The 18,883-nt window shown below is 54.3% G+C and overlaps 1 protein-coding gene across 1 annotated transcript; it reads left to right on the top strand.

The window, feature by feature from the left end:
- The first annotated feature begins 2,922 nt into the window (after positions 1-2,922).
- Positions 2,923-18,804, top strand: MAP1S (microtubule associated protein 1S). Its single transcript, XM_044253951.1, has 7 exons — positions 2,923-3,043; positions 4,378-4,479; positions 5,956-6,038; positions 6,840-6,980; positions 7,549-9,910; positions 17,540-17,775; positions 18,565-18,804. Exons 1-7 carry the CDS (start codon positions 2,923-2,925, stop codon positions 18,718-18,720), a joined length of 3,201 nt encoding a protein of 1,066 aa, XP_044109886.1. The 3' UTR covers positions 18,721-18,804.
- The last annotated feature ends 79 nt before the right edge of the window (positions 18,805-18,883 follow it).

Below are 18,883 nucleotides of genomic sequence, written 5' to 3'. Positions count from 1 at the left end.
CACCTTGAAAACAATATGCTGAATGATGGAAGCCTGATAGAAATGGCCAGATAGTGCATGAAATGTCAAGGACGTATTTATAGTGATAGAAAGTAGAATACTGGTTGCCAGGGGCTTGGGGGAGGGGACGGGGAGTGATGGCTAATGGGAATGCAAGAGTTCCAGAGCTAGTGTCAGTGAAGGTGCCGAGACATTGTGAACTGGAGGTACTATATATCACTGAAAGACATACTTTAAAGTGGTTAAAATAAGTCATGTGTTATATGTATTTTACTGCAACATAAAAAAATGGAACCAGAGACTACTACCTTGCCGTGAAAAGGAGTAACACCTGCTCCTCGCCATAAGAGAAGCAGGATCGAAGGGTGGACACCCTCTGTGATTCCATTTATGCGAAGTTCAGAACCAGGTAAAACTCACCTATAATGATAGAGGTCGGGGCAGTGGTTGCCTTGAGGGAGGGGAGCATCAGCTGGGAAATCCAAGCAACTGCCAGGAGCTGGGCATGTCCTAGATCCTGACCAAAGGGTCATCATCCTTGTCGATTTCCATGTTAGACATTTGTGAACTTGCCCATGCCTTAAGTTAAACCTCAAGAAAAACATTAAAAAAAGAAAAGAAAAGAAAAGAATGGCCAGGGTAGGAAAACAAGGGTGTCCAGCAGTCTTGAGGGCTAAGGTTTCCATTTCCCCCCACAAATGCTGTCATCTGATCCCTCTAGGGATGGATGACCTTGAAAGAGGCATGGAGCTGGGGGTAGACAAAGGCAGAAGGACAGTGACCTAAGTCTGGTGCCCGGGATCTCAGAAATGATGCCCCAGATGCCTCATAGCTGGGGAGACGCTCCTCACATTTCCCATTTGGGGGTCATCCACCTGGGTGACACTCTGGGACAGAAAAACCTCAGGACTCCAGAACACTGAGAACATCAGCCCCAGAGTCCTTGGGGATGACCTTCCCTCCCAAATCAGACAGCCTGGTGGAGAACATGCTCACACTTCAGGGCCCTTTAAGACAAACTAGAATTAATAGCCACAATCATAACTCACACCCTTGGGCGGGAAGGAAGAGCACAGATTTTGGTCAGAAGATCCTGGATTCAAGTCCGAACTCAACCAATAAATACACATGAAAGAATCAATGAATAAATGAATGGTGGACAAACAGGCTTTTCACCCTCATTTCACAAGCCTTCACCATGCATTTCCAGGATACTCAGCCATGTGTTACAGAAGGTCAGGGCTCCAGAGAAGCTGCTGCCTGGCCCTGCCTCCAACTGAGCTCCCAGCCTGATAGGTGATATAGAGCCTGACACTGACACTCCCATTCCTATTATTGCTCATAGCAATAATGCAAGAAATCACATGCAGCCAGGACACAGGGGAGGGAGCTAAGAAGGAAGGACCGGGATAGAGGAAGAATGCCAGGGCTAAAAAGAGAGAGAGGAAGTGGAGTACTAGGACGTTAGATAGCACGTGGCCAGCAACTGACCAGGGAGGAAGTTGGGCTGAACAACCCTAGATAATGAAGGATAGCAGGAGGCCAATCCTGTTTCCCAGGCCTTTTCATTGGTCTTGTATGCCTCCAGAGATGGAGACTTCACTCCCAAGAGAGACAATCCAGCCCTTCCTGGGCACAGGCAACCGTCAAAATGTTTGATGCAATGTAATTTTTAAAGTAGTGGCCACCATAGTTTAAAGGGTTGAATGAGGGATGATGCCTGGGTGGCTCAGTTCATTAAGCATGTGCCTTCAGCTCAGGTCATGATCCCGGGTTCAGATCAAGCCCTGCTTGGGGGGGTGGTCCCTGCTCAGTGGGGAGTCAGCTTCTCCCTCTCACTCTTCCCCTCCCCCTGCCTGTGCACACACTCTTTCTCTTTCTCAAATAAATAAATAAAATTGTTTAAAAAAGAAAAGGGTTGAATGAGATTGTTTGGGGAAGGAGGGGTACCCATGTGAGACTGGCAGTCAGTGCCTGCCACAGGCTGGACCTAGAATCAGACTCACTTGGGTTCAATTCTGTTCTATCACTTAAGAGGCTGATGACCTCATTTCTCTAAGCCTCAGTTTCCTCTCTGATGTGACCATAATAAATTATCTACCTCATAGATTTTTTTTAAAGATTTTATTTATTTATTTGACAGAGAGAGATCACAGGTAGGCAGAGAGACAGGCAGAGAGAGAGGAAGGGAAGCAGGCTCCCTGCTGAGCAGAGCCCGATGCGGGACTGGATCCCAAGACCCTGAGATCATGACCTGAGCCGAAGGCAGCGGCTTAACCCACTGAGCCACCCAGGCGCCCACCTACCTCATAGATTTATTCGATGAGCTAACGGAGTAAAATATCTGGCACATAGGTGCAAGCATGTTACCCTGCTTCAGGACCCAGTGGGCTCGGGAATGTGCTGCAAACACAAACGTACTTTCCTACCTCTAAAATTCTACACATGCTCTAACTTCTGCTTCATATGCTCTGGCCCCACCACTCATACCTGGCAAACTCCTACACATCCCTTAAAGCCCTAGCTATAAGATAACTTTCTTTTCTCTGTTCAAGCCCTGACCCAGGGACCTATAAGCATGTATGGGACCTGGTTCTGACTGGGCCCACTGTGATGTGGTAAGTTCTTGCAGAGCACGTGGTAGGCATGCAGTCAAAGCTTGTTGAATGAATGGATGGATGGATGGATGGATGGACAGATGGACGAAGGAATGATCACTTGGGAGGGGTTGGCCATGGTGGCTCTCCAAGAGTCAGACAACCACTTCAGTGCTCGGTCCCCAGCTCCGGAAACCTGAAGGCGTCGACCGTGGCAGATGAGGGGCGAGGAGGCTTCCGGGCGGGGTCTTCAGTTCTTCCGGTTTGGCCCCTTTAAGGGGCGGGGCCAGCGGGGTGGGCGCTCGGAGCGTCGTGCGGCGCGAAGATGGCGGCGGCGGTGGTGGGTCCCGGGGCGGCTCAAGCGCCGAGCTCGCTGCTCCTCGTGGTGGGCGGCGAGTGCGGGTGCTCGGGGCTGCTTGCCTATGTGCTGGAGGAGCTCGAACGAGGTCGGGCCGGCCTGGGGGCGCGGGGTGCGGGAGGCGGGCGCGGTCGCTCGTCTCGGCCCGAGGGCCGGGGGGGTGGGGCGGCCGGGTTGGGGGTGGGGAGGGGATAGGATTAGGGGACGGCGGGATCCTGGGGCCGGGAAGCTTGGTCCTCCTCACCGTTAGGTGTATGGCGCGGGCTGAGGCCTTCGGTGCCCACGGAGAAGGCGGTGCCCGGGCCTGGGTTGGGCTGGGCTGCCCCGCCCCGACCGGGGTGCAGCCCAGGGTCGGGACGCGCGGGACCTGGGCTTTGGGACACGCGTGATTGGGCAACAACGGACGACGGCTCTGCTTCCCGCCAGACTGGCAGGCCGAAGGGAGGGTGGGGTCACCTCGAAGTCCCCGGTCTTAGCATCCTGGACGTTCTGGAAGGAGGAACAAGGGTGCGGAGGCTGGGCCTGAAGCCCCGGGGCCCACTTTTTGTTGCTCCACAAGGAGCTTGCTAATTGGGGTGTGGGCGGGCGCGGCCTGCCCAGGGGATTTGGCATCTGGGGAGGTGAGTCATAGGTGCACCTGCAAAGTTCACCTGCAGCCACTTGGCACGGTGGAACCGGCGGGCGTGGTACACCCCACACCGTGTTTGGAGGGCATTCATTCCCCCCCACCCAGATGGACAGGGCCTGCGGTCTGTCTCCTGTAAAATGGGAGGGCAGCACACACTTCGGTCCTCATGCTTGGGAATATCGTCGTCTGTGCCTGGGTCCTCCTACCCCCTCTCCCCCCGACCCATGTGCTGGGATAGTGTGGGGACCACAGGCAGGTTAAGCTCTGCTCTCACGGGGCCAACAGTCTGGTAGGGGGATGGACCCAAAGTGGGCGAGGAGATGGAACAAGTTTTAAGCTCACCTGCTGTCAGGAGTGTTCAGAACAGTGGGAATGGCTGAGGACCTGAAGGATGGAAGCAGAGGGAAGGGTTTCCTGAGAGTGGGAGTAGCTGGTGCAAAGGCCAAAGGGTGGGAGTGTGTCTGGCCGGTTGTAGAAGCTGTGAGACCAGTGGTGGGGGTGAGGGCGATGATGGAGGGGACCAAGTGACTGTTTAGAGGTGGGAGCATTCTTGTTGATGTTGATTCTTCTCTTTGAAATGCTGAGCTACGCTTTGGGTTCCTTGAAATGATGCAGAAAATCCAAGGGCACTTTGAGTGGTTCTGAGTCTCCAGGCTCTTGCATTGGGGGGCAAGTGGAGGGGAGGGGCTGGGATTGCTCCCATTTCCCAGATACTGGTTATTAAACTGTTCTCAGAGCCAGGGAGCCCAGCTGAGTCCTTCCTCGCTTCTCCTACCCCCTCTCCCCCGCAACAGGCATCCGGTCCTGGGACATTGACCCTGGCATTTGCAGCCTTGATGAGCAGCTCAAGGTTTTTGTGTCCCGGCACTCCGCCACCTTCTCCAGCATTGTGAAAGGTGAGACTGGAGACCCTGCATGCCTGAGTTGCTCCCCTTCCACGCATGAGCTAGTCACGTGTTCTCTAAGTGCCAGCTATGTGCCAGGCATTGGGGGGGGGGGTCACGTATAGCTCTAAACAGCAGTAATAATACAGCTGCGATCTATAGCATGCAGAGCGGGGTGGGCCCTGACCCAGCTCCAGCCAGCTTACTCCAGCTGTACACCAGGCAGGAGCTTGTATTTTGTTCCCATTTTGCAGATGAGGCAGTTGAGGGGTGGGGGACAGGGTGACCTCCAAGAGTGGGTTCTTTGGATCAGAGGCATCTGGGACTGATGTGTCAAGGGGAGGGAAGGGCCCAGGCAAAGTGAGAAGGTACTTGGGAAGCGAGGGACTGCAAAATAGGCTTGGAAGGTGGAGTGTGGCCTCCCTGTGGCAGGGACTGTGCCTGGCTCATGGCCATGTCCCCCATACAGGGCTGAATGCACAGTAGGTGCGCAATAGATGGGAAGCTGGGAAAGGAGCAAGATCAAGGAAAGGGTCAGATGCCCGGGCTAGCCCCACAGAGCCCGGGTGACCATCGCACGGAGCAGCTGATGGCCAGGTTCCAGGTGTCACCCGCGGCCCCTCTTGCCTCAGCCAGCCCATTGAGTCAGCCCCAGGCTGCTGCAGGAGGGGAAGGAAGTGTTCTTCGCCTCATTGTCCTGGCCGTTCCTGGTGGCTTCCTGACCCCTCGCAGGACTGAGGGGGGCGGGGGCTGGAAATCTCGTCTGTTCTGTGTGACTACAGAACTACTTCCTCTCTCTATGCCTTGGTTTCCCCACTGGAATGGGGCAATATCCGTACATGACGATAAGCCTGTGATAAACTGATAAAAGGTTGACTAGTGCCACAAGGTCCCCAGCCTCAGGCCTGGTGCTCCATTTTTGAAACATCTGGGATCTGGGGGGCAGACCAGGGTTCAGATTCCAGAATCGCCTCCACTCCCCTCTTCATGGCCCAGGAGGCCTCCCTGCTCCATGCTCCCCCCACGCTCCCCTATGCTCCCCTCACTCTGGCCTCACCTGCCACTTCCTGATCTTCAGACAGTCCTGCCTCAGAGCCTTTGCCCATGTCTGCCCTCTTCCTGGTGTACCTCCTTGGCCCTCGCTGGGCTCAGGCTTCTTGCCTATAAAATGGGGGTGACAGCCCTATCCCCCATAGGGCTGATTGCTGTGAATTGGGGCCGGCGAGCAGTGGAGGCCTGTTGTACTGTTGTTTCCAGTGTGAGGCCTGCCAAGGCAGGTTTCCTGTTCTTACCTCATCCTGACCTGCAGCTTGACCATGTGCCTGTTGATCCTCAGATGACCCGCTGGCCAGGGTTCCTGGGAAGCAGAGTCCTGGAGGGGCTTGTGGCTGCCTGGAGTCACACAGGGAGGCAGGGTTCGACTCCAGGACATTCTGGCCCCACACACACTGCCCAGCCCCAAACTCACTGCGCCCAATTCTCCCACAGGCCAGCGGAGCCTGCACCACCGCGGAGACACCCTGGAGACCCTGGTCCTCCTGAACCCATCAGACAAGTCTCTGTGTGACGAGGTAGGGAACAGTCTGGAATCTGCTGGGACTGGAGCCATCCCAAGTCCTGCCTTCCTGCGGTGCTGTCTTTGTGCTGTTTGAAATCCTCTTGACACCCACTAGCATCGCCCCCTCCTCCAGGAAGCCTCCCCGGAAGGCCTCGGCTGTAGCTTATTCCTTCCGTAGGGGTGATGGTGGGAGTGGGTGAAGTCAGGAAAGACTGGAGTTTTGGAGGAAGGAATGAGCAGGGAGCATCTGGGGGTGGGCAGGAAGGTAGGACTTGACTGGTGCTTGCGTTTCGTGCCTCCCTCCTGGCTGGGCCCCTGGAGTTGTCTGGATTGACTTCTTAGTACTTCCAGGTTATGGACGTCTGTGTCTTTTTCCCTGTTATCCATGGGAAAGATGAACAAGATAGAGCCCCAGGACACTCCTCTAGAGACCCTTGTACAGGTTCCTTCTTCTGATCAAAAACGCTCCATTTTGTTCCCTTGAGGAGCTCTGAAGGAGATAGAGCCAGACACAGAAATCCTCCTTCCCTTGGCACTGGGGCTGGGCCAGAGAGAGAAGTGGGCTGGAGGGAGTTCAGAAAGGTGGGCTTCTAGGAAGAGGAGGCACTGGAGCCTGGCTTTAGGTTGAGCGACAGGAGTTTGGGGTGGGGTGCAGGGCTCCAGCTTCCTGTTGAGTACCAGGACAGGGACAGGGGTGGGGTGGTTATATGTAGATTTGGGGCTGGAGGCCATTCGGTTGGGGGGGTGGGGGGGTGGGGTATGCAGGCTTTGTCACTGCACAGAGTAGGGGCTTTAACCATCTCCCCTTCCTCAGCTCCGGAATCTTCTGCTTGACCCTGCCCCTCACAAGCTGCTGGTGCTGGCTGGGCCCTGCTTGGAAGAGACAGGGGAACTGCTGCTCCAAACAGGGGGATTCTCGCTTCGCCACTTCCTCCAGGTCCTAGGGGACAAAGAGGTAAGCCACCTCTTCTCATCCTGCTTCCCCTGGCTCGTCCCCATAGGGCTCTGTGGCCCTAGTGACCTGTTCCCGCCACCCACTACAGTGTGTGATTTGAGGCTAGGCCTGTAGATCAGCAGACCTCCCAGAGACTTCAAGTGGCACCTGAGGTGCTAGGTCCCAGGAGGGTAGGATCCTTTCTAGGGCCCTTAGTCTGGATGGGACAAATGAGCAAAACTGTCTGGTAAACCGTCTTTTCACATTATGAGAGTGATGTAACGATGGGTGAGATAAGAAGCAGATACGGAGGTAGAGGGCACAGAAGGTCTCCCTGGAGGAAGCTGTGCTGTAGGAAAAGAACAACAAGTACAAAGGCCCTGGGGTAGGGAGAGTAAGAGAAAGGGTGGGAGAGGGAAGCAGGTGGTAGGGCAAGACCATACATTTCTGTCGACCATGGGAAGGGCTGGGTTTTGTCCCAGGGGTGACCGGGTTGAGCAAGGGATTCTCCCAGGCCCAGGATGCAGGATGGGAGTGTCCTGGCCTAGTTTTCCCAGGGGCTGCTTCTAACTGTTACCCGCTTTCGCAGATCCGGGATCTCCTGGCATCTACACCCCCACCTGCAGACCTGCCCAAGCTTACCATCACCTGCCCGACCTTCGGCGACTGGGCCCAGCTGTCACCTGAGGTGCTCGGCCTCCACAGCGCGCTCCAGCTGCGATGGAACCCGCCTGTGCAGCTGCCGGCATCTGAGGGCCTGCGTGAGTTCCTGGAGTATGTGGCTGAGTCCCTGGAGCCGCCGTCTCCCTTTGACCTGCTCGAGCCGCCTGCATCCGTGGGCTTCCTCAGGCTCGCCCGGCCCTGCTGCTACATCTTCCCCGGTGGCCTCGGTGACGCCGCCTTCTTCGCCGTCAACGGCTTTACTGTGTTGGTCAATGGGGGCTCCAACCCCAAGTCAAGCTTTTGGAAGCTGGTACGGCACCTGGACCGGGTGGACGCGGTGCTGGTGACCCACGCGGGCGCTGACAGCCTCCCAGGCCTCAACAGTCTGCTGCGGCGCAAGCTGGCAGAGCGCGAGGAGGCAGCGGCCGATGGGGGCTCGGGGGACGACCGGCTTCGCAGGCTCATCTCCCCCAACCTAGGGGTCGTGTTCCTCAATGCCCGTGTTGCCACCTCGCGGCTGGTGAGTGGTGAGGACGAGGCGGAGCTGGCCCTCAGCCTCTTGGCCCGGCTGGGCATCACACCCCTGACTCTGAACCGCGGGCCACTCCCGGCCGAGCCCACCGTGCTCTTTCAGAAGATGGGCGTGGGACGGCTGGACATGTATGTGCTGCACCCGCCCGCGGCTGGCGCCGAGCGCACTCTGGCCTCTGTGTGCGCCCTGCTGGTGTGGCACCCTGCCGGCCCCACGGAGAAGGTGGTGCGTGTGCTCTTCCCTGGCTGCACCCCGCCCGCCCGCCTCCTGGACGGCCTGGTCCGCCTGCAGCACTTGGGATTCCTGCGGGAGCCCGTGGTGACCCCCCAGGACTTGCTGGGACCTCGACGAGCCGAGAGCAAGGAAAGCGTGGGCTCCCGGGACAGCTCGAGAAGAGAAGGCCGGACAACAGCACCCAGCAGGCCAGCCCAGGAGCGCCCTGGGGTGGCCCGGAAGGACCCGCCTCGGGTTGAGGCCCCCCGCAGGGCAGAGAAAGAAGCCAGGGTCTCCCGAGAGGTGAAGAAGGACCCCAAGCCAAGTGCCCCTCGGACCCAGCCCCGGGAAGTCCGCCGGGTGGCCTCTGCTTCAGTCAGCGTGAAGAAGGCAGGGGCCCCAGCAGCTCCCCGACCCCGCCGAGCACCCAATGTCCCTCGCCCAGGTGTCCCACCGGCGGCGAACGGGCCCCGCAGCCCCCCCAGCTTCCGGTGTGGAGAGGCCAGCCCCCCGACAGAGCCCTGCAGTTCCCCCGCGCCCCAGCTGGTGGCCACACCCAGCCAGGAGAGCAGCCTGGAGCTGGAGCTGGGGTTGAGCCCGCCTGGGGAGGACGGCAGCGCCTTGGAGGAGAAGACGCTGGAGCTTCTCCTGGATGCCAGCACCCCCCGGCCACGTACACCCTCGCCTACTGGAGCCCAGCAGGGCCCAGCCGAGAGCAGCGGGCGGCTGTCGCTGAGCCCGCTGCGTGGTGGGGAGGCGGGGCCGGACGCCTCACCCACGGTGACCACGCCCTCGCTGCCCGCCGAGGTGGGCTCTCCACACTCCACAGAGGTAGACGAGTCCCTGTCTGTCTCCTTCGAGCAGGTGCTGCCTCCGCCGCCTCCTGCCAGTGCAGGCGAGGCTGGGCTGAGCCTCCCACTCCGAGGCCCCCGGGTCCGGCGATCAGCCTCCCCGCATGACGTGGACCTGTGCCTGGTGTCACCCTGCGAGTTTGAGCACCGAAAGGCTGTGCCTGTGGCGCCGGCCCCTGCCTCCCCCGGCAGCTCTGATAGCAGTGCTCGGTCCCAGGAGCGGGCTGGAGCACCAGGGGCAGAGGAGACGCCCCCCACATCCGTCAGCGAGTCCCTGCCCACCCTGTCTGACTCGGACCCCCTGCCTGCCGCCCCTGGGACCGCAGACTCAGATGAGGACATGGAGGGCTTTGGGGTCCCTCGCCGTGACCCGCTGCCCGAGCCCCTCAAGTTCCCCCCGCCGCTGCCCACCCCACCCAGCATCTGCATGGTGGACCCCGAGATGCTGCCCCCTGAACAGGCCCGGCCGGCAGAGGGCCTCAACCGTACCCGGAAGTCCCTGACTCGCACTAACCCCAGCACAGCCGCCTCCAAAGCCACTCCATCCGTCACTGCCAAGACCAAGGGCCCGGCTGGTGGAGACCGAGCCAGTCGGCCGCTCAGCGCCCGGAGCGAGCCCAGTGACAAGGGAGGTCGGGCACCCCTGTCCAGAAAGTCGTCAGTCCCCAAGGCGGCCACTCGGGGCCCATCTGGTAAGTACCCAAGACCCAGGGTCCTACAGTGGGTTAGTGGCCCAAGTCTTTGTTCCCTCCTTGCCGTGTGGCCTCAGTCACACCTACTCCCTCTCTGGGCCTCTGATTCTCATATATCATGGAAGTTCTGGCTCGCTGTTGAGGCACATGTACTTCCGAGGCAATTAAGCAGTGCCGTTGGTGCAAACAGCAGTGAGCGGATCTGTCCTCATGAACTTGCTGGGGCCATGGTGAGTAAGAAGAAACAGCTGAAATTAATTTTAATAGCACATTTAACCCCTTTGTACGGAGATTCCCAAGCCCATCGGACCACCAGATTCAATGCTGGGCTGGGAGGACTCAATATACAGGCTTCCTTGTGGCTGAACTGTATTAGAGCAAAAGCGTATGGAACAGAATCAGCGAGGGTAAGGGCGTGGGGTTCCCTGGGGGGAAACGAGGCATAGGCTTCTAGAGCTGCCTCCTGGCGTAGTAGTCACACCAGGTGCCTTAATGCCGGAGCAGCGAGCCGTGGTGACCTGCGGGAGTTGGCGCCTCCCCGGGAGGCTCATTAGAGACGGAGTGCCCAGGGTTTCTGCGGGGGGCTGGTCACGTTGGCCCCCTCTGCCTGACATGCACCCAAATTCCAGGCTCCTCAGGGAGGGGGAAGCAGGGATTCGGGAGCTGCGGTGCTGCAAGACCCGTGGGCACAGCGGGCCACCCTTGTTGTGCAGGCAGTGGGGACCTTTCTGAGATCTCTTTTCCCCAGACTCCAGCCAGGGGCTACCCTGTAAGTCACCTCTGAGAGACCGGCAGTCTTGTGTGCACCATGGTAACTTTTCTCCCACTTCGTTGTGAAATGTACGTGACGTGACCTCACCTTAGCCCTGCTGAAGTGCACAGTTCAGGGTCAAGCACATTCACGTTATTGTGCAACCATCACCAGGGTCCCTGTCCAGGCCTCCTTTTATCTTGCAAAACTGAAACTTTGTCCGCATTAAATACTAACTCCTGTTCCTCCTCTCCCAGTCCCCGGCACCCACCACTCAGCGTTCCACTTTCTGTTTCTATGGCTCCGACGACGCTAGGGATCTCGCATAAGGAAAATCATACTGTATTTATCTTACTTCACTTAGTAGAGTGTCTCCGTGGTTCATCGGTGCTGTAGCCTGGGTTATAACTTTCTTCCCTCTTTTTTTTTTTTTTTTTTTTGGTTAAGAATTTCCTTTCTTTTTAAGGTTTAATATTATTCTGCAACGTGGATGTACCATATTTTGTTTATTCATTTACCTGCTGATGGACACCTGAGTTTCTGCTTTTTGGCTACTGTGGAATCACTTTGCCATGAACACGGTTGGACAGATATCTTTTGGAGATCTTGCTTGCAACTCTTTTGGGTATATTCCCAGAAGAAGGATTGCTGGATCATACGGCAGTTTTATTTTTGATTTTTTTTTTCTGAGGAATTGCCATACTGTTTTCCACAGCGGCTGCACCGTGTTAGACTCCCACCAACGGTGCAGAAAAGTTCCAGTTTCTCCATATCCTTGCCAACACTGCTTTCTATATTTTTCTGATCGTGGCGGCATGATGGGTGTGAGGTGGTATCTCACGGTGGTTTTGATTTGCATTTCCCTAATTAGTGAGCACCTTTTTCCTGTACTATCGGCCATGCCATTTTTTTTTTTTTAAGATTTTATTTATTCATTTGACAGAGATCACAAGTAGGCAAAGAGGCAGGCAGAGAGGCAGGCAGAGAGAGAGCAGGTTCCCCGCTGAGCAGAGAGCCCGATGCGGGACTCGATCCCAGGACCCTGAGATCATGACCTGAGCTGAAGGCAGCGGCTTAACCCACTGAGCCACCCAGGTGCCCCGGCCATGCCATTTATATAACTTTTTTGGAGAAATGTCTGTTTAGGTCTTTTGCCCCTTTCTGAATCCGGTTGTCTTGTTGTTATTGGGTTATGGGGGTTCTGCATATGTTCTGTATAGTAATCCTTTAGCAGATATATGATTTGTAAATATTTTCTTCCATTCTGCGTGTTGTTTTTTTATTTTGTTGACAGTGCTCTTTGCACGGAAGTTTATAATTTTCATGAAGTCCGGTTTGCCTTTTCTTTTTTCTCCTCTGTGCTTTTGGTGTCCTATCCAAAAAAATCATTGCCAAATTTAGTCGCTCGAAGCTTTTGCTTTGTTCTAAGAGTTCTGTGGTTTTAGTTCTTATATTTTGCTCCTTGATGATTGGAGTTAATTTTTGGCCTGTAGTGCTAAATAAGGGTTCAGCTTCATTCTCTTTCATCCGGACATCCAGTTTTGCTAGCACCATTGTTGGCATTCTTGTCAAACATCATTTCACCATAGATGTGAGGCTCTATTTCTGGGCTCTCCGTTCCCTTGGCCTGTTACGTATCTGTCTTTCATCAGTACCGCACTGTCTTAATTGGTATCCCTTTTCCGTGAATTTACAAATCAGGAAGTGTGAGTCCTCCAAACTTCATTCTTCAGTATTGTCTTGCCTTCTGGAATCCCTTAAGATTCCATAGGAGTTTTAGGGTAAATTTTTCTGTTTCTCTAAAAGGCCATCACTGGCACTTGGTCCGTGACAGCATTGAATCCATAGGTCATTTTAGGTAGTGCCAGCAGCTCAGTGGATAGTAAGTCTCCCAGTCTACAAATACGATATGTCTTTCTGTGAATTTCTATGACTTTTTTCATTTCTTTCGGAAGTATTTTGTAGTTTTCGTATATTTTATTTTCTTGGTTAAGTTAACTTCTAAGTATTTTATTCTTTCTTGATACTGTTGTAAATGCAATTGTTAATTTCCTTTTTAGGTTGTTCACTATTAGCATATAGGAGCATAACTGATTTGTATGTTGATTTTGTTATCCAGCTACTTTGCTGGATTTGTTTATTCTAGTAGATGGGGGGTTGCGCGTGCGCTCACGCATCAGTTGAGTTTTCTACGCATAAGAGCATATCCTTTGTGAACAGAGATAACTTTAAGGTATCCAGCACTGTGTTCTGTGTTGACTAGAAGTGGCAAAAGCCAACATTTCTTGCTTTGTCCTTGCTCTTAGGAAAAAAGCTTATAGTCTTTAACCAAGTGTGACATGAGCTGTGGGTTTCTCATGTATGGCTTGTATTATGTTGAGGCAGTTTCTTGCTACTCCTAATTTGTTGAGGGTTTTTATCATGAAAGGGTGTTGAATTTTGTCTAATGCCTTTTCTGTAACAATTGAAATTATTGTGGTTTTTTTTTTTTTTAATGGTTCATTCTGTTAATCTGATGTACTGTGTTGATTTTTCTCTTATTTTAAGATTTTGTTTTTAAGGGGCACCTGGGTGGCTCAGTCAATAAAGCACCTGTCTTTGGCTCAGGTCATCATCTCAGGGTCCTGGGATTGAGCCCTGCATCAGGCTCTGTGCTCAGCAGGCGCCTGCTTCTCCCTTTTTGTCTGCTGCTCCCCCACCCCAGCTGTGCTTTCTCACTCTGGCTTTCTCAAATAAATAAATAAATAAATAAATTCTTTAAAAAAAAAAAAAAGATTTTATTTTCAAGTAATCTCTCTACCCAACATGGGCCTATATTGATTTTTCTTTTTCTTCTTTTTTTTTTTCTTTTTGGTGTGTTGAACCGTGCATCCCAGGGATATATCCTGCGTGATCACAGTGTCTGATCCTTTTAATATGCTGCTGAATTTGGCTTGCTAATATTTGTCGAAGATTTTTGCATCAAGGTTAATAAGAGATATTGGTCTGTAGTTCTCTTCATAATGTCTTTGACCTTGGTGTCACTGGCCTCGTGGATGAATTAGATGTGTTCCCTGTTCTTTAGTGGTTTCGGTAAAGTTTGAGAAGGATCGATGTTAGTTCTCCTTTAAATGTTTGGTGGAAACTTAGTGAAGCCAAGAAAGGTTTTAATTACTGATTCGGTCTCCTTATTAACAATGAATCTGTTCAGCTTTTCTGTTTCTTTGTGATTTGGTCTTGGTAGGTTTCATGTTTCTAGGAATCTGTATAGTTTTCTCTAGGTCATCCAGTTTGTTGGCTATACAGCTGTTCACAACACTCTCATAATGCTTTTTGTGTCTGTAGAGTCGGTAGTAGTGTCCCCACTTTTACTTCTGAGTCTTTGCTCTTTTTTCTTAGTCTAGCTAAAGGGCTGTCAAGAACCAACTTTTGCTTTTGTTGATTATCTTTTGTGTTTTTCTAGTCTCAATTTTTAAAATCTCTACTCTCCTGTTTATCGTTTTGTTTTTTGGCTAGCTTTCCTTTTGTTCTTTTTCTAGTTCCTTGGGATGAAAGGTTGTCACGTTGAGGGTTTTTTTTTGTTTTGTTTTGTTTTTTAAGATTTTATTTATTTGACAGAGAGAGAGAGAGAGATCACAAGTGGGCAGAGAGGCAGGCCGGGGAGGGGGGTGGTGGAAGCAGTTTCCCCGCCGAGCAGAGAGCCTGGTGCGGGGATCGATCCCAGGACCCTGAGAATCATGACCTGAGCTGAAGACAGAGGCTCAATCCACTGAGTCACCCAGGTGCCCCAAAAGATCTTCTTTTTTAATATAAACATTTTTAGGTATAAACTTTCCCTTTATCTCTGCTTTCTCTCAAAGGGATTCGCTCTTTGTCTTTTAGCAGTCAGATTATAGTGGGTCTCACTGTGGATCTTTGAGGTCATCCCACTTGGAATTTGTTGAGCTTTTTGGACGTTCATATTAACACCTTTGATCAAGGAAAGTTTGGGGCCATTATTTCTTCAAATAGTCATTCTGCCCTTTTCTGTCCTGGGACTCCATGTGCGTGTTGGCCCTTTTAATGGGGTCCTGCAAGTCCCTGAAGCTGCTGCTCACTTTCTTCCGTCATCTCTCCGCGTTCCTCGGACTTGATAATTGCTCTCATCCTATCATCAAAAATCACTGTTGGAATCATGAATTGAATTCCTTTGGTGAATTTTCATTTCAGTTATTGTACTTTTCAGCTGCAGAATTTCTTTTGGGTTTCTTTCTGTGTTTTCTGTGTCCTTGGTGACATTTGTTTCGTTTGTACAACGTTGTCTTGCATGTCTTCCTTTCTTTCTGAGAGCATCTTTAAGACCGTTGCTTTCAAGTTCTTGTCCAGTAAGCCTGCCATCGGGCCTTTCTGGTTTCCGTTGATTTTTTTTTTTCCTTTTTATCCCTTTGAATAGGCTGTATTTCTCCTGTTTCTTTTTATCCCTTGTGGTTGTTGCTGTTGCTGGAAACTGGACGTTCAGATTTAATAGTGCGTTAACTCCAGAGATCCAAATCTCCCCCTTCCCCAGGGGGAGGTTTACGTGGCTTCTTTGGTTAATGCTGGGTGCTGCTTCCATGCTGGAGGTCAGTCTGCGGGGGAATCTGAGTCTTCTCAAGTCCTCTCTGAGCCTGTACCTTTCTCCTGCGTGTGTGAGGACTACGCTAAATCCCCTATATACGAAGTGGCTTTTGTTTTTTTTATTAAGTTTTTTATTTTAATGCCAATCTAGTTAACATTCGGTGTTACATCAGTTTCAGGTGTATAATACCAGTGATTCAGCACAGTGGCTTTTGAATGATTTAGTCCTTGCATGTCTGGCTCCCAAAAGGGGGAAAACGAGAAAGGAAGGGAGGTGGGAGGGAGAAAAGGAGAGAAAGTGTTCCCAGTCTCTCCGTCTCATGTAAGTTGGGGAGGGGCTGCCTGTGCGACTGGCGCGACTGTCCTGTCCTCTGGGTCAAAAGGCAGATTCCCGCCGTTTCCTGCTGCTCCGTCATCCCCGAATCCTGCTGAGTTCACTCTGTCCTACGTACTGGTCTATCAGAATATTCCAGCGTGTCATCGATATGAAAAATTACTAGCTAGTTCTGCTTCCCATTGCCACACCAGGTCCTGGATGCCTGGGGGCTCCTGGGCGGCTCAGTTAAGCATCTGTGTTCGGCTCAGGTCATGATCTTGGGGTCCTAGGATCGAGTCCCATATCGGGCTCCTTGCTCAGTGGGGAGCCTGCTTCGCCCTCTGCCTGCCACTCCCTCTACTCAGCTTGTGCTCTCTCTCTCTTTCTCTCTCCAAAATAAATAAGTCTTTAAAAAAAAAAAAAAAGCCCTGGTGCTCGCATGTGTTTTGTAGCCCCTGCTCGTCTCAGCGCGTACCTGCCATATTGCAGTGGTTGGTGGCACCGCAGAGGGTGGTGGAGGCCTAGAAGGACCCAGGGGTTCATGGGAGAGCAGTGATGATGGCTGGCGGTGATCGCAGCTCGAGCTCGTGTCCGTGAGTGCTTGCTCACCTGTTCCAGGTGCCTGCATGTCCCTGACCGTGGCTCTGGCTTCACTCGACCCATGGCCTTTCGTTGGCTCCTAGCCTCAGCGCCCACCTGAGCTGCCACTTCTTACCCTTGTTGGGCACATTCCAAGGGAGGCACCTGACGAGTCCTTGTGAGAGTTGGTAGGTCAAGGGTCCCCAGCACGGTGGCAGGTGGCTTCCCGGCCTGTGGGGCTAGGCTAGCACCTGGAGGCTGGGAGGCCTCCAGGGCCCAGTCTGTCAGGCCATTTGGCCACTTGGGGTCTCCTTCTCCTACCACCTTGGACAGACGGACCCTCTGTGCTAGTGTCTGTGAACTGCGCCTCAGAAGGGCCAGAATATGAACGTTTTCAGCTCTGCAGGCCAGACGGCCTCTGTCCCTACATTCAGCTCTGCGCCGTGGCAGAAGAGCAGCTGAGGACGTAACCGGATGGGCGTCTGGTAGAACTACATGGACGACAGCAGGCGGTGCGGAGGGCCCCGCGCTGCCCCTGTCCCGCTCCCCTGCGGCTTCCCTTCAGTCTTCTGCCTCCATGGCTCCTCTCTCCCCAGAGCCTCCCGTCGCCGTAGGGGCTTCTCTTCCTGAGTCTTAAGATCCTCACCACCACTGTTCCCAGCAGTGAGTGAGGGGTGCTGCGTGCCCAGAGCTGGGGGAACCATTCATTCTGCAAATGCCTCGGCAGCCCTCTGGACCCACTCCCTGAGCTGGGCAATGTGTATGATCATAGGGTGCCAAGCATCTGGCCACTTTCCTGGGCCTAACATCCAGGTGTGTCCTCAGTCAGTTGCTTATGAGACACACTGAGGACTGGGGGCCTCATCCCCCTTCACGAGACTCTGGATTCAAGGCCATGGATGAGGCTCTGAGAGCCATGCCACGTCCTGGCTCTTTCTCTTGTAGTTCTGTCCCTCCCACACTCACTCTGTCTTCCCATTGCCCTTGGCGGCAGGGATTTTTATCTCTCTTGCTTACTGCTGTGTCCCCTTTGCGTATTGGCCAGGAAGGCTTGAAAAGGCCACTTGAGTAGTTGAACAGATGGATGCTGCAGAAGCAGCACATTGTTCTAGGTACCGGTTGCTTTGCGAGCCAAAACTCTAAAACCTCCTCTTCCAGGAAGCCATCCCTGGTTGCCCCGTTCTACCCTCCTTACCTTTGGCCCTGGGTATCTGCACCCAGGGACTAGCCCCTGAGGATATGACCACTGAGTAACTATCCCCACCAGGGAGAGCTTATCAACTATAAGATAGTGAGAACGGGCCTTCTTCAGAGGAGGGAACCACTTGGAGAGGTGTAGGGGGAGCTGGGGCTCGGCTCCTTTCTGGTTCCAGGAGCTCAGGACTGACATTGTCCTTCTCACCTGCAGGGTCAGCTGGCAGCCGACCAGGTGGGTCAGCAGCCCCTCCTGGCTCCCCCGTCTACCTTGACCTGGCCTACCTGCCCAGCGGGAGCAGCGCCCGGTTGCTGGACGAGGAGTTCTTCCGGCGGGTGCGTGCGCTCTGCTACGTCATCAGTGGCCAGGACCAGCGTAAGGAAGAGGGCATGCGGGCTGTCCTGGACGCCCTGCTGGCCGGCAAGCAGCAGTGGGACCGTGACCTCCAGGTGCGTGACTACTCCAGGGCCTCAGGCAGTCTTGGCAGAAGGTAGGGTCCTTGCCTCCTGCAGCCTTCCCGTTGAACGTCATCTCATGAGGTCTGTGCGACCCTCAGCCATCTGCAGAGGGAGTGGGGCTCAGAGAGACTAAGCTGTGCCCCCAGGGCCACGGAAGTGAAAGCAGGCGCACAGGTCCCACCTGCTCCCAGGACTCTGTTCCTGTTGCATCCACATGGTCTGTCAGCAGCAGCCTGGGGGTGGGTGCTGGGTGGGGAGGAATAGGCGGGGTGTCCCTGCGGCTGACAAATTGGAACATGGAGCCTTTGGGCTGCGGTTGTCCTCAGAGGAAGCCTTGAGGCAGAGCCTTGGAGCAGGAGACAAGTTTGGGTGGAAGCAGGAGCTTCCTGGCCCTCCTGCTGCCTGTGAGCGGGCTGGCACCCAGCCTCGCGGGAGCCCCGCAGCCTGGAGGGAGCCCTGAGGGTGCCTGGAGGGAGGGTCCCAGGCGCAGGGCAGGGCAGTGGAGCAAACCTGGCTGGTGCAGGGGAGGAGCTGGAGGGAGGCCTGGCGCCTTGTGTCTTGTGTCGTGAGAGGCTCCCTTCCCCTAGGTGCCACAGAGAAGAGAAGGGACTTCGGGGCTGGGCTGGCCCCCAGCGTCAGACATCTGGGTGGGGGAGAAGGGAAGCCGAGCAAACATGCTCAGAGGAGGAGGGCCTGAGGTGCCGGGAGTGGAGCTGGAGCCCGGGCCAGGAGGGCCGAGGGTGCTTCCAGTCAACGCCGGGCCGTCTGTCCCACCCGCAGGTGACCCTGATCCCCACCTTCGACTCGGTGGCGATGCACGAGTGGTACGAGGAGACGCACGCACGGCACCAGGCTCTGGGCATCACCGTGCTGGGCAGCAACAGCACCGTGTCCATGCAGGACGAGGCCTTCCCCGCCTGCAAGGTGGAGTTCTAGCCCCGTGCCCGCCACCCAGCCCCTCATCCCGGAGTCGACCACTGCCCGAGAGTCCCCCGCGTCAGAAATAAACCAGGTACCCCACTCGGTTGTAGCCTTCGTTCCTTCTGCTGACAGGAGACTTGGCGGCGTCTGGGGGTGTCATCGCCACTGGCCTCCCAGT

This window comes from Neovison vison, chromosome 6 (assembly GCF_020171115.1).
Source record: "Neovison vison isolate M4711 chromosome 6, ASM_NN_V1, whole genome shotgun sequence".
Lineage (NCBI taxonomy): Eukaryota > Metazoa > Chordata > Mammalia > Carnivora > Mustelidae > Neogale > Neogale vison.
The sequence above is the reverse complement of the archived record's forward strand: the minus strand, read 5'-3'. Positions and strand labels throughout refer to the sequence as shown.